The sequence below is a fragment of the Barbus barbus genome (genome assembly GCF_936440315.1).
Source record: "Barbus barbus genome assembly, chromosome: 6".
NCBI classification, from domain to species: Eukaryota; Metazoa; Chordata; class Actinopteri; order Cypriniformes; family Cyprinidae; genus Barbus; species Barbus barbus.
This window is the reverse complement of record NC_136734.1, coordinates 39,940,754-39,955,832: the sequence shown is the minus strand read 5'-3', so window position 1 is coordinate 39,955,832 and position 15,079 is coordinate 39,940,754. Positions and strand designations below refer to the sequence as shown.

The window sequence follows — 15,079 nt, the reverse complement described above, 5'->3', positions numbered from 1 at the left end:
GTTCACCAAGGCTTCATTTATTTGATAAAAAATACAGCAAAAACAGTCATATTGTAAGATATGATTACAGTTTAAAATAACTATTTTCTCTTTTAATATATAGTTATAGACATCATTTATTCAAGAAATAGCAAAGCTGTATTTTCAGCATCATTACTCTTCAGTGTCACATGATCCTTCAGAAATTATTCTGATTTGCTGATTTGCAGCTCAATACATTTTTCTTCTCATCATACATGTTGGAAACAGTTGTGCTGCTTATTATTTGTAGAAACGGTAATGCGTTTTTTTTTTCTGGGTTATTTGATAAAAAAAAAAAAATCAGCATTTAAATGAAAAAAAAAAAATTAAAAGTATGTCAAAGTCTTCAGCTAGGTTTAGGACTTTGTCTTATACACAGAGACACTGTCATGTTAGAATAGAAAAGGGTCCTGTCCAAACTGTTGCTATAAAATTAGAAGCACACAATTCCCTAAAATATGCTTATACATTAAGATTTGTACTCATAGAAATGACTAAAGTAATCAAACCTGTTCATTAGAAGAGGGTGCCAATACTTTTGGCGGTATAGCGTCTGTATGACAGGAGGGTTCGCTCACCACTGCGAGTGGAAGATGCCGTAGAAGCTGGTGCTCCTCCAGTCCGCCCCGGGCAAGGTGAAGACGGCACGCAGGTTATTGAAGGTGATGTGGCGCTCGGGGAAAGAACACATCAGCCGAGCTTTCTGGAAGGTGGTCCACTTCTTCTGCAGGGTCCGTGTGCCTCCCAGGTCTCCCTGAAAAGAATATGAGTTCAGAGGTTATGTGCTCATCTCATCACACGCGAAACAGATTTCTCAATCCCTATACTTTTCTAAGAGTAGAAAAACAAATACATTTAATAATATATTTGATTGATAACAACTTTTGTTAATAATATTCATCTAATCTTTCAGTAAACATGAATTTTTTTTTTGCCTTTAACAGGAATTCTCAACAGTCATGTGGTATGACAAATGCATCTTTAAAAATATAGTAGTTATTTATTTTTATTGTTATGTCAGCATAAGGCTATCTTCATGGCAAGAGTTACAAACACAAAATAAAACCAGATAAATACAAAAAGATAAGCAGATAAAATTATACAAGGTTTTTTAAATTAACATATGATAAAAAAATCTAAAATCTCTTTTTAAGGTAAAATATTACTAAACAAATCCCTGAGTGAGCGCACTTATTTTTAACAATATAAAAATATAGAAAATTTATAATTTGATTAAAAATATATATTTTATAAGAATATTCATGTAGTCTCTCAATTAATATGACATAATAAAACTTTTTTTTTTTTTTTTTTTTTTACATTTAGTCATTATGGAAGCTTGTTTCTACGGAAGCGTATTGCATTCACTTGAGGAAAAAAAAATCTACTCTGTTTTTCTGAATTAACGACTTAATTATCTCAGAATTACGAGATAATTTTTAAAGAAAAAAAAAGTTTTGCTCTGTTTTTCTGAATTAATGACTTAATTATCTCAGAATTACGAGATAATTTTTAAAGAAAAAAAAAGTTTTGCTCTGTTTTTCTGAATTAATGACTTAATTATCTCAGAATTACGAGATAATTTTTAAAGAAAAAAAAAGTTTTGCTCTGTTTTTCTGAATTAATGACTTAATTATCTCAGAATGACGAGATAATTAAGTCATTAATTCAGAAAAACAGAGCAAAAACTTTTTTTTTCTTTAAAAATTATCTCGTAATTCTGAGATAATTAAGTCGTTAATTCAGAAAAACAGAGTAGATTTTTTTTTCCTCAAGTGAATGCAATACGCTTCCGTATGTTTCTGCCACAGGATGAAAAAATAAAAAAATCTAATTGGTCATTTTAACTCATAATTCTGACTTTTTTTTCTCAGTCAACATCTCGCAATTCAGAATCATCCAAACTGTCTGAAAAACAGTCCAAATTGTGATTTTTAAATGCAGAGCTGTGGGGGAAAAAAATGGAGTTCCCTTTTTTATTGTATTATTCCGTGGCAAAAACAAGTGACAATAAATAACATATATTGCATTATAAAAATATATTTTATAATAATAGTCATGTAAACTTTCAGTTAACATGATATCATAAAACTTGCCTTCACTAGTAATTTTATATAGTCGTATAACAAATGCATTTTTTTAAAATATAAAAATATATTTAAAAATGTATATTTTATTACAAAATATTTATATAAATAATTTTATAACAATATAATAATATAGTCTCTCAATTAATGAGACAAAGTCCCTTTTACTAATTTTACATTGTCCTGCAATAGCAAACACATTTTAAAAAGTATAAAAGTATATTTTAAAGCATGAATATTTTTCCATATTCAGACTTCTGGTCGTAGAGTTGAGGTGTGTGTGCTTTATTCTCACCTTACACACACGTGCCACCCGCGCCACAGTCAGATCGCTGTCGCAGTCCAGCTCCACTGCTCTCTCGCTAAAGAAGAAGTAGATCTTATCGTCGTCTCCATCTTTACTGCTGCGGCTCTCCCGGACCAGCGCCGAACCCACAAAGTTTGGCTCTGCACCAGACAGCAGGGAAAGATATGGAAGGACGTGTTAGACACAGCGCTTCACAGATAAGTGGCTGGTGGTTACTCGATGAACAGATAAAAGATCTTAAGTTTCCACCTTGGGACATTGTTTATTGAGCCGATTGGATGAACCCTGCTAGAAGAGCTCCTGAGATAATACATCTGAGATAATACGCTGTAGACCAGATCTTTTAATTGTGATCATTCCTCTCTGGCTGATTCAGTTCTTCAAACACATGGTTATGATGCAAAGCTCAATCTTCATCAGCATCATTACTGCAGTCTTCAGTGTCACATGATCCTTCAGAAATCACTCTAATATACTGATTTAATGCTCAAGAAGCATTTATTATTATGCTGAAACAGTTGAGCTGCTTATATTTTTGTGTGAAACATGATGCTGTTTTGTTTATTTAAAAAAGAAACCTTTTGTAACAATGCTAACGTCTTTGCTGTCACTTTTGACCAATTTTAATGTGTTCTTCCTAAATAAGAGTAGCTAGTCATTTCTTTAAAATATTCCTTACTGACCCCAAACTTTTGATGAGTAGCTAGTATATAGGGTTATATTATATTATATTGGTCACACTTTAGTTTAGGGTCCAATTCTCACAATTAACTACACCTTTTGCTTCAATAAACTCCCAATTTTCTCTTTTTTAATAGTTAGTGAGGTAGTTGTTAGTTTTGCTTTGGTGTTTATGAATTAATATGCAGAATAAGGTATTAATACGTGGTTTATAAGTACTAATAAACAACCAATATGCTAGTAATATGCATTATAATAAGCAACTAGTTAATAGTGAGAATTTGTGACAAGTGTTACCATTATATTATATTATATTAAAGACATGTTACTTGAAAATGCAATTCTTCAAATTGTTCTGCCAAGCAACAATTATTTTTTAACATTTACCAGGAATTTCTTGACTTTAAAGAGCAACAACACACTGCGGAGGCAACTACAAGGAGAACGAGCTGGATAATTTAACTGAGTAAATATTATATTTAATTAATTCATTACATATTACATTATATTTACATTTTCCATTCCCTTGCATTTCAACAGGTTTCATGTGTTTTTTTATCTATGCCAGTTACTAATGCACACAGATTCACTTAATGGCATAAAAGCTCTTTTTTTAAAAGCCGGAAATGCATCCAGGAAACAACGAAAATCATAAATGATTCCTGATTATGTAAGAACACCAGGTACTTTTCTCTAATGGCACGACAGACAGCCTCTCCTGAGCTGATGAGAACACAAAGACCGACAGGAATGAGGCTGGGACAGACTTAAACAGACGAAATATAATCCAGTTTCCATTAAACAAACCAGGTCTGAGCTTATGGACCTGTTGCTATGACAACGACTCTGAGATGAGTTTTGGAGAATGTAACAATACAGGATTGTATCAAATCCATATCCGAAGAAGCAACAAGGTCTATTCTCAGTTAATAAATGCTATTAATTTGTTATATTATTATTATATTTTTTATATATTTTTGTTAATTGTTAAATAATGTGTACACACACACACACACACACACACACACACACAATCCATAATAGTAATAAAAAATTTTCTGCTAACAAATGCTGCAAAATGTTACTTTTTAAATAATATATTTTTATATTTTTATATATACTGTATTTTAAATGTGTTAAATGCTGTAAAAATGTTAATTGTTAAAATCAGACATTTACTAAGAATGAAAGGCAAAACCATGTCTAATATTTATATGTATAATATGATGTATATTATGAGAGCAATGTAGGATTATGTTCAATTTCAGCTGAATCCAAACAATTCAGTAATCCATGTTCAAAGAAGCAACATCATTTTTTTTATAAAAATGTAACAATTGTTAAATGATATATATATATGTTATTATTTTTGAAACACTGTTCATTATTAATTGTTAAAACCAGCCATTTAACTGCAAATAAAATCCAAGAAATGTTATATCTATGTATAATATCTATGTGTCTAATATGAGGATTACGAGAGTAATGTAGGATCGTATTAAAGTGCCCCTATTATGAAAAGTTATGAAAGGTTCATATTTTGGTTTTAGGGGGTCCCCAGCATCAAGTTGACATGCATGCAAGGTCAAAAAACACTTTCATTTTCTTATAATATGCATTTATTTTTATCTTATTTGCTCAACGACTCCCAAACGATTCGCTCAACGATTAATTTTTCCAAACCCCTCCTTTGTGTGAGGCTAATCTGCGGTGATTGGTCAATTTAATTTAAAGCAGTGTTTGTGAGCTTTTAACGTTCCAAAAGCGACACCTAGTGGCAAAGAATGAATTAGCATTTTCATTCAGACCAACGCAAAGTTTTCCCAGGTCAAGTGGGCAGGTAATATGCTAATGTGTCATGTTGACGTCAACATGAAACGGCTTGGGATTCGTTTTAAAAACGACTCGTTTCAATGATTCAGAGTCGACTCTTTTTTTTTTGAGAGACAATAACTTTATACACGGTGCACTTTCAGATTTAAAACTTTGCAGGATGTTTTCATTCATTTACAGCTGTGTTACACACTGCATGAAAGATCATTTTCAAAAATCCATAATAGGGGCACTTTAAGTTGCCGACAATTGAATCCAAAAAACTCCATGTCCGAAGAAGCAACATGGTTTATTGACTGTTCTGGTGCTGGTCAAACTGATCATCCGTGTTTACCAGAACAACATAAGCTTGTCTGTTCAGCAGAGGCATGATATTTGTGACCCTGGACAACAAAACCAGTCATAAGGGTCAATGTTTTGAAATCTGAAAGCTAAATAAATAATCTTTCCATTGATGTATGGTTTGTTATGATCGGACAATATTTGTCTGAGATACAACTATTTGAAAATCTGGAATCTGAGGGTGCAAAAAAATCTAAATATTGAGAAAATCTCCTTTAAAGTTGTTCAAATGAAGTTCTTAGCAATGCATATTACTAAACAAAAATGAAGTTTTGATATATTTACGGTAGCAAATTTACAAAATATCTTCATGGAACATGATCTTTACTTAATATCCTAAATATTTGTCATAAAAGAAAAATGTATAATTTTGATCCATACAATGTATTGTTGGCTATTGCTACAAATATACCTGTGTTACTCATGACTGCTTTTGTGCTGCAGGGTCACATATATATTTTGTGTACGTGTGTTATGAGGCTTACCGTTGAGCCACGCCGGCAGGTATTCACTCTTCATGCTGTAATGCTGCTGTCCCAGGTTCCTCAGGATTACGGGCTCTGTGCCCAGAAAGTTATTGAGGGTGGCGGAGTACAACTCTTTGTCTAGGAAAGGAGAAGAACGCTTAGAGCGGGAACAGGAGCACACGCACGCACTTCTGTCTACAGCCTCACGGTTATGAGATATTAAAGAGGGACTCCATGCTCTCCCGAGTGTAGGAAGAGAGGAAGCATAAACGCATCCACCGGCCGCACCGAACACAAAAGGACACCCACACACAAGACACAAGAATAATAATGCAGCATTTTGCATGTGTGACTCACCCACAATGAGGCCTGTGTGACCCTTGGCGGGGTCGTAAGGGCACTTTCCCTTGCCGTCCTCCAGGGCGGCGCTATCCAGAGTGAAATGATCTGCATTCTATCAAAGACAGAAATGGCCAGATATGGATCGAGCGCAAACACACACACACACACGACCTGATGAACACACTGCACCACCGGCCATGTTTGCCAATAGAGTGTAAGCAGCAGCTGAGCCTTCTTGTCCTCCTGCCCACAAACAAATAAGTGCGCACACACAACGACAATACACACTCAACATTGTGATAACACAACCTCATTTACATTTGATATATTTCACTTTGACACACTGGAAGCCACTCGCTGAGTCACACACACACACACACACACACACACACACACACACACACACACACATACACACACACACATTACCGGTCAAAAGATTGGAATAATGTTTTTTAAAGAAGTCTCTTATGCTCACCGAGGCTGTATTTATTTTGAAAAAAAAAGTAAGTCAAAACAGTAACATTGAGAAATATTATTACAATTTAAAAGAGCTGTTTTCTATCTGAATATATTTTAAAATTAAATTTATTCCTGCGATACAAAGCTGTATTTTCATCATCATTACTCCAGTCTTCAGTGTCACATGATCTTCAGAAATCATAATAATATACTGATTTACTGCTCAACAAACATTTCTGATTATTATTAATACATAATGTTACAAATGATTTCCATTCGATGTTCTTTCTATTCATCAAGGAATCTTGAAAAAAACATCACTGTTTTTACAAAAATATTAAGCTGTAAAAAGTGTTCTCAACATTGATTACTAATAACTAAGCACTGAATGTGACACTGAAAACTGTAATTAATCTCTGCTAAAAAAATTCAGATTTGCCATCATAGGAATAAATTAGTTTTTAAGATATACTCAAATTTAAACTCTTTCAAAAATTTCAAGAATATTTCAATCTACTGTTTTTCATCATAAAAGCATGAAAACTATTTAAAAAATCCTCAGCTAATGTAGTTCCTCCATCATATCGCTCGATCACGTGGCTCAGATGGATTTCTGGGTCCAAGATAAAAGCACACACTCACGATATAGGTGCACTTGGGCTGGAAGGCGTATGTGCCGCATGTGTACAGGTGTGTGTGGTTGTAGCTCTGCAGGAATCGAATGTAGTTGAAGCACTCAGTCTGCAAAGACGGCGATGACAGAGAGAAAGACACAAAGAGAAAAGAGGTGAGAGGGAGGGCGAGTGAATGCATTTCAGACAAAGTAAAGCTGTTAAAACATAAAGGATGCAACATCAGCCGCTACCTGGTTATTCTTCCCCTTCGCTGCACACTCTCTTTTCTTTTCCACCGGAGCAGACCACTCAATCTGAGAGAGAAAGAGACGTGACTTTTACGAGCAAATGGCACTCTGCATGTAAAACCTGCATTCGCTATTGACTGCCGCAACTGGCAATTTACTACAAATGGCCGTGGCATTGAAAGAGTGAGTCATTTTTAAATGCAGATATTTTTGAATGATAAAATGCTAATGCCCTTTTTGCTTGATGGCTTGTGCATGAGTATTTATTGGGTGCATTAGGGGTTTTCTGATTGAGATATAAGGCATACCTGTGGTCGGAGCTGTCTGCTGATGTCGTTGGGATCCAGGGCAAAGATGTGCTCTCTGGCGCCAACGTACAAAACCCTCTCATGCTCCGCCAGGGTCAACATGGTGTAGTTCCACACCCCAACGGCACGAAACCTCGCCATACTGTCCTGCACGTCTGAAAAGAGAGAGTAAAAGTGTGGTTTTGTGCCGGTATTAAATGTGATCCAAATGTCACTGATCCAATATGACTCTTGGGCTTTAAAAGAAATCTCTCACATTTATCATCTTCTCCGACGCTTCTGCTGAAAATGCCAACTTAGGCAAGCATGAATTTCCATGGATACTCATAACCTTTGCTTAAATCGGTTGGCAATGTGTTAAAAAGATTAATTTAGGCAAATATGAGTGATCCATGACGGTCTATGCTCGTTAGTGCTGGCTTTTAGTAAGGAGGTTTTAACATTTGAAGTTGGCTAAATTTGCATCAGATAATTGTCAGTGACATGAATGAAATCATTATATATTTATGATTTAACATAAACCTAGATAAAAAAAATTGTTCTTTGTTAATGTTATATAAATTACATTTATACGTAAATGTATTTTAACATTCATAGATATTGTGTTCATATTTTAGAATCATGTATGTTTTAATTATATATAAACAAACCAAAAAATAACCATCCATCTACAAATAAAATTATATTATACACACATTTTTTTCATAAAATATATACTTCTACATATATTAACATAACACTACACACACACACACACACACATATATATATATAAAAGTTGGCTGTGATCTTGGGTTATCTGTCGCAGACTTAAAACAAAGGGCGACATCTTCAATCTTGGTTTAAGCCAGTGAAGAAGCCAGGAGGGGACACCAGAATCCATGCATCCCTGAACACACGAGAACACCATGCCTGATCTGATTTAACGCTACCATGGGAGATGAGTGCAGAGAGGAGAGAAGGTTATGATGAGCAAGTGCTTCAGGAGCAAGTGCACTGGCTAATTCAAGTGCTCCAGGAGAAGAGAGGAGAAAAGGCATCTTGGAGAGACACGGCGAGTGCTGGTGATGGAAGTCAGGAGAGCGTGTGGTTATTAGCTGGAGAGCGGCAGCTTGTTAACGTATAAGAGGGCTGGAAGATCTAAGAGGAGAGGGGAAACAGACTTCCCCCAGAGAGGACAGAGAACATCTGCTGGGCTGCAAACAGCCAGGGAGATGCTCACACACATGCTCACACTTCTAAATACCTGCATAATGACTCAGTGCCTCTCAGACAGTCACAGTGCTTTGAGTTCAGTGAGCTTTGTGCTGAGCCGAGCACAGAGTGCCATTTCTAATTATTATTCTGAGGAGATGCCGTGGGCAGGACGCACTTACGGATCCTGACCAGACAGAGGCAATGCTGAGCAAACTGTCCACTGAGGGGGTTCTTTGTCTGTTTTGTACAGGGAAAAGAAAATATCTAGTCCCAAACCCTTCACTAGTAACTGTGCTGAGCTGTGACATGAACAATAGCTGACAGGAGAAAAGTTAGGGATAAATCAACGTCAAAATTCTGATAAGCTGATAATTGTTTTCACGTTTTGGTTGAAAATGATAAATGGCAGCTTAAAAATGCACACATTCGAAGTGGATGAGAAAAGCTCATCAAAGTTGTCCTAAGACAAGAATGCATGTTTGGTTTTAGGTTTTTAGGACAACTTTGATGAAAGGTTTTGATCCACTTCAAATGCTGACTACTGTATCTTAAATAAACTGAAAATAAAATCAATCCTTCTGAATGCTACATGTGAATTTAGGCATCGCAACATTGTAACAATATTACATGTGTTGACACTAAATTTACTCAAATTGAAATTGACAAAAGCAAGACAATCTATATTTTAACAGTTATAGAATTTTAGTTTTATTTAAAGAATTAAACAGAATTAAGCCTCAAATCAATACTAATTATTCAATAAATATTATGCATTCCATGCAAACTGTATAAATGTATAGAATATATTTATAATATTACATTTAACAATGTTTATGATTAGTGTTTTGATATATATTAAATGTTTTACATTCATAACAAATATACAATAAATATTGCGCATCCCATGGAAAATATAAGTAGGCATCACAACATAATAATGTATATTTACAATATTACATTTAACAGTGTAATTAGTTTATTAATGTTTTGAAATTTATACAAAGACTTAAGTCTAATTTATAAATATTAATATTGTGCATCACATGGAAAATATATGTAGGCATCACAGCAATATAATGTACATTTATAATATTGCATTAAACAATGTTAAAATTATACAAGTCTTATATTCATATAATAATTATGTAGTAAATATTGTTCATTCCATTGAAAATGTGATACTTCCAAAAACGAATTTCGCACTGGTAAAACATCTGCTATTGCATTTCATATGCTGGTTAAAATAAATAAATAAATAAATAAATAAAATAAAGTAGATACATGGATCCATTTGAATGGCTGTCAGTGGAGAAAGATGCCAGATGGTGCAGTTTCAGCATCTACCAGCAGGGGCTGACTGCCAAAGCTAACCTTGCAAAACTTTCCCACTTGGTTTTGGATGGCTAGCAGAATTTAATTAAAAAAGCAAACAGAAGATGATCAAAAACAAGGAATGCACAAAGAACAAGTCGTCCAAAACCAACAGGAGTGTATCTAATGGGGAGAGATGGAGTGTAGGGCCTAAAAAAGGAACGAGCTAAAAATAGATGTCACTTTGAATGGAATCCAGATGTGAGCAACATAAAGGGAACAGAGGTGAACTCTCTGTGTGTGTGTCTTTGTCCTTCATGAGTTCTCAGCTGGGCCGAACGAGAGGCCAGTGATCTCCGGTGGAGGGAAACGAGCCGCAGAACTGAAACGAGTCGAGTTGAAGGCTGCTGTTTTCTTCTGATGTTCCTCCATGGCTCCTTACAAAGCAGCTTTGCTATAAATACAGTCCTGCCCTGCTTATAGCTCATAACCGCAGCGCTCCAAACACACACTCTGCTATTAAAGACCTATTTTAAGGCCTTTGAAGCTTTGACATGGATACCAAAGAATGACTTAGAAACACAAAAAATGGACACACACACGCTAATTAGGAAGAGAAAAGCGCATATACTGGCTATAAAAACACACCCACGTTTGCTAGGACAAAGACGAGAGGAGCCACCGTCTGAGGCTGACACATAACGGCACAATTAAAAGAGAAGAGAGGGAAAGAAACACATTAAGAAAGACGCAGGTGGCGTGTTTACGCTGACACACGAACACAAGCGGTGCGCTGGAGAGCGGGGGACGAGGGGAAGTGCTGTAATTGCAGTAGATTAGCTGAAGGGAAGAGAAGAGAGGAGAACACGGCTCAGCTTCAGGAAACGGTCAGAACGAACAGAGCACCACAACAATAGGCCCAAACACTCTCAAATGCCACAAAGTGCACAGAGCGAGCGAGGGAACGGCGACAGGAATGCAAAGAGGTGTGGTGTGGAGAAAACGACACAGTATGGGAATATACATGGTGGCCAACATTAGTATTTTCACCAGATAAAAAATGGAAAATTCTATATCAAAAACAAAAAGTGGATTCCACTGAAAAACAAAAAACCCACATCCAGGCATTCACATAGCAAGCGAAGTACAACATCTTTTATTAGACAGAGCTACATATTAAAAACACCCTGTCTCTGCTCCACACAGAGATGTGATCTGATCATCATCAGTCTGTCTGGAATGACATGAAGAAACAGAACAAACTGAGACTAAATCCAGAAGAACTGTGTCTCCAAGCTTCAAGAAACCTCCTGCAAAGCTCCTGAGAAACTCTGCTCGAGTGCACCGAGGACAAAAGCTGCTTTAAACACAAAGCATGCTCACAGCAAATGTAATTTAGTTTAGTTAATAGAAGTTAATTTATAAAGAAAATCTATTTTTGACAGCATCTTCATTTTACAGCATTTTTACACAAGAGCCTAAATCTTTTAACAGTACTGTAGCTTTGCAGGAGGTTTCTTGAAGCGTCTTGGAGACACAGTTCTTCTGGATTTAGTCTCAGTTTGTTCTGTTTCTTCATGTCACTCCAGACAGACTGATGATGATCAGATCAGATCTCTAACATCTCACTGGATTATTACAATTAATGGCTAAATTAATGATTGGAAATGTAAACTGATATGTCCTACTGACACACTACAGCAAAACATAGAAATAACTGACTTAAAACCATTTTTTAGCTGCTGGAAATACTAATGTTCTAATCATTTTGGCCAACACTGTTCACGGTAGATTTCTCTCTCCACAGTGGGGCTGAAACAATTGTCGACAATAAAAAAATATTTTTGTTGTCGATTAGTCGTTTGATCTCATATGAGCGAATGTAAGTGCCTGCAATAATGCGGTTTGACCAGTGTGGCGCTGTAGCACAAGTCTGTAATTCAGCTCTCCTGGATGCAATTCATGAGAATAAGACACAACCTGAAGCTGCTGAGCAGCGTTTGGATGAATATGTAAATATATGCTGCCTGCTTTCCTCTCAATAATGAAATAAACACGACAAAAACTGACAGCGGTGAGAAAGCAGCAGTTAAGAAAGCATCTGATTACAGCGATGTGTATATTTGCACCAGCTCTGCAGTTCAGTACTCTAGTGAAGTCCAGTCACGTCATGTTTAGTTATATAGTACTTTATGCAATAGATTTACATCTTTACAGTATTAAACATGAAAAACCAGAGTCAGTGACGCTTTCAGTTAGAATCACAACTTGATTTTCTGTCATAGAGCAGCTCTCCAGTGTGGAGCTAGATAACGATAAAATATTTTTATTAGTGGGGAAAATAAAAATTGTATTATTTCATTATAGTGATAGTTTGGTTTTCAAAGATCAAAGCTTGGTCTAGCTAGGGACTGTTTTGATTATCATAACCCTATAAGGTATCTTATGAGAGATTATGTTGTGAATAAAATAGTTTAACCAAAAATAAAACGTCTTATCACCTTTATTTTGTTTCTAATCCATATGAATTAAAAAAGGTACAATGCATTCAAGAAAACCAAACAAAGACAATAATAAACACAACATAATATAAAAGTGCTTCTGATTAGCTGATTAATCATTCACATAATCGTTAGATTAATCGATTATCAAAATAATCATGTTGTTGCAGAGGAAAATCACACTCAACTCTTTCTCTAGTTAGCAAACAGAGGTGCTTAAAGGTGCTGTGGAATACCACACAGACATCTCTGACAGACATCTCAAGCTCCTGACAGATGTCACTGGAATACGTGCCCTACCTGTCTCGCTGACTGTGTGAACAGCAGGAAAGAGTCAGGGGAGCGGCCCACGCCTAGCCCCAAACCGGCCAATCAGGAACGCTCTCTGCATGTGACTCATTGTGCGTGTTCATGATTGCTGACATCTGGCTTGCCAACATGTGTTAGAGGGCCTTTGAGAGGAGGACATGTGGTTGAATTTAGCAAAATGGTGGGAGTTAGCTAAACAGCTAAGAGAAATGACTCACAGCGCCACATAAGTCTGTTTTCTTCTGAGTATTCTCTATAAAATCTTGTGCTAGTTGCTGGGTTTTGTAAAATAGCAGGTCATTAGTTAATGGCACCAGCTACATGTTTCAGAAACCACTGTAACCCAACATTAAGACGAGCTTCTACCTGGTTTGTTGCTGGTCCAAGACGGTTTAGACGTTTGCCAGTTTGTTATATGTTATGTTAAATAGCTTTTAAGTTATTCTAAAGACAAAAAGGTTTGTTTTCGGAATCTTTGATCAAAATGTTATAATTTGTACCTCTGAAATGACTTTCCTTTACGGCTGAAGACAATCAAAGCCCCTTTGATGCATTTTCACAGTTTACTACAAACTCAACTATATGGAGACAATTTTTTTTACAGTCCAATGCATTGGTAATGAATAAAATCACATCTCATCCTACTTTTGTTTCTTGTTAAACATCCTATTTCACTCAGAAATACATCATGTTTCATGTTGTCTTTTAAGACAAGTTTTAGTTTCTGTATGGTTATTTAGCAGTTATTATTACTGAGAAAAAGCTTCATATATCATTATTTGTTACACCTAGCAGGAATGATATTTTAGTACTATGTACTGTAAAACCTCTCAGTTATCTGGCATGTATAATATCTAACATGTTCTACATTATGTGTAATATCTCACTCTGAGGGTTTGACAGCCATCAATAAAAAAAAAAGCTTTTAAATCACATAAATATTAGATGAAAACTTAAAGAAAGTTGCCTTAAATCTGTTTACCAAAGCGAAAACTGAAATAAAAATTAAAGCTAATAAAAATAAAAAAAAAGTGTAAAAATACACATTTATTAAAACTAAAATTAAAATTGAAAATATATAAATAAAAGCTAATTCAAATTATTAATGAGTCATGCACTTGTGAACATTTACCATGGCTTTACTACAAATAAAACACAAAAACATGGGTACTATAGTTAAACCATATAGTATTTATAATAAAACCATTACAAAACAAACAAAATGCCATAAAACCATGGTCACCACACTTTTACTACAATAAAACCATGGTTAGTTTTGGTAAAGGTAAAAATATGCTATATAATATATATGATAGTATATAAATAATACTAAAATAACAGACTAGCTAAGAAATCAGTTGCTATTTCAAAACAGCTACCGTGGAAAATTTCAGAAGAGATCTCAAACAGTTTTAAAAAAACTTAATTTAATAAAATCTCACACATTAAATCAACATCAGACATTCACAAGCGTTCATGTGACGTATTTCAGAGGAAACAACACAGAATGTATGCACTGCCATCAGATTATAAATGAAAAAGGAACGTCACTTCATAGGTGGAGCTAGATTATGATCATTTTAATGAAAGAGATGCATGCAATAAGACCAAAAACATGCACTAGGAAAGTCAATATGGTCAATTTTGATTTCACGTTGACTTGAAGTCTCCCGAGCTATGAAACAGCAACGTCAGAGCAATGAAACTGTCCTCGGGGCCCAACAAGAGCGAATGAGGGAATGAAGAGAGAGTGAGAAGGTGTGGGTGCTGAGAAAGTGACAGAAGCCGTATAGGAGTAAAAGAGCGAGGCGGAAATGTGTGTGTGTGTGTGTGTGTGTGTGTGTGTGTGTGTGTGGGGGGGGGGGGGGGGGGGGGGGGGTGCAAGATTGAAAGAGAATGAAAGAGAGAACGGAAGAGACAGGATGATAGTAAAAGGGAGAGATGTGTGAAAGGTTGTTGGAAATATGCCGGCGTTTGACAGACCGGGGGGGAGACTGCAGTCGAGAATTGAACTCACAGCTTGTACCGAGTTTGACCTTTTCGTGAAAG

At 35.6% G+C, this 15,079-nt stretch overlaps 1 protein-coding gene across 1 annotated transcript in view; it reads right to left on the bottom strand.

Annotated features, from left to right (window-relative positions):
* Positions 1-15,079, bottom strand: part of LOC306870923 (semaphorin-4C-like) — a 70,561-nt gene that overhangs the window by 13,842 nt on the left and 41,640 nt on the right. Inside the window, exons 3-9 of the mRNA XM_079418511.1 lie at positions 7,713-7,867; positions 7,408-7,470; positions 7,185-7,283; positions 6,096-6,192; positions 5,757-5,876; positions 2,404-2,555; positions 600-775 (exon numbers count right to left, since the gene is read on the bottom strand). Of these exons, the coding sequence (XP_079274637.1) occupies positions 600-775; positions 2,404-2,555; positions 5,757-5,876; positions 6,096-6,192; positions 7,185-7,283; positions 7,408-7,470; positions 7,713-7,867 (862 nt within the window). The remainder of the gene's footprint in view (positions 1-599; positions 776-2,403; positions 2,556-5,756; positions 5,877-6,095; positions 6,193-7,184; positions 7,284-7,407; positions 7,471-7,712; positions 7,868-15,079) is intronic.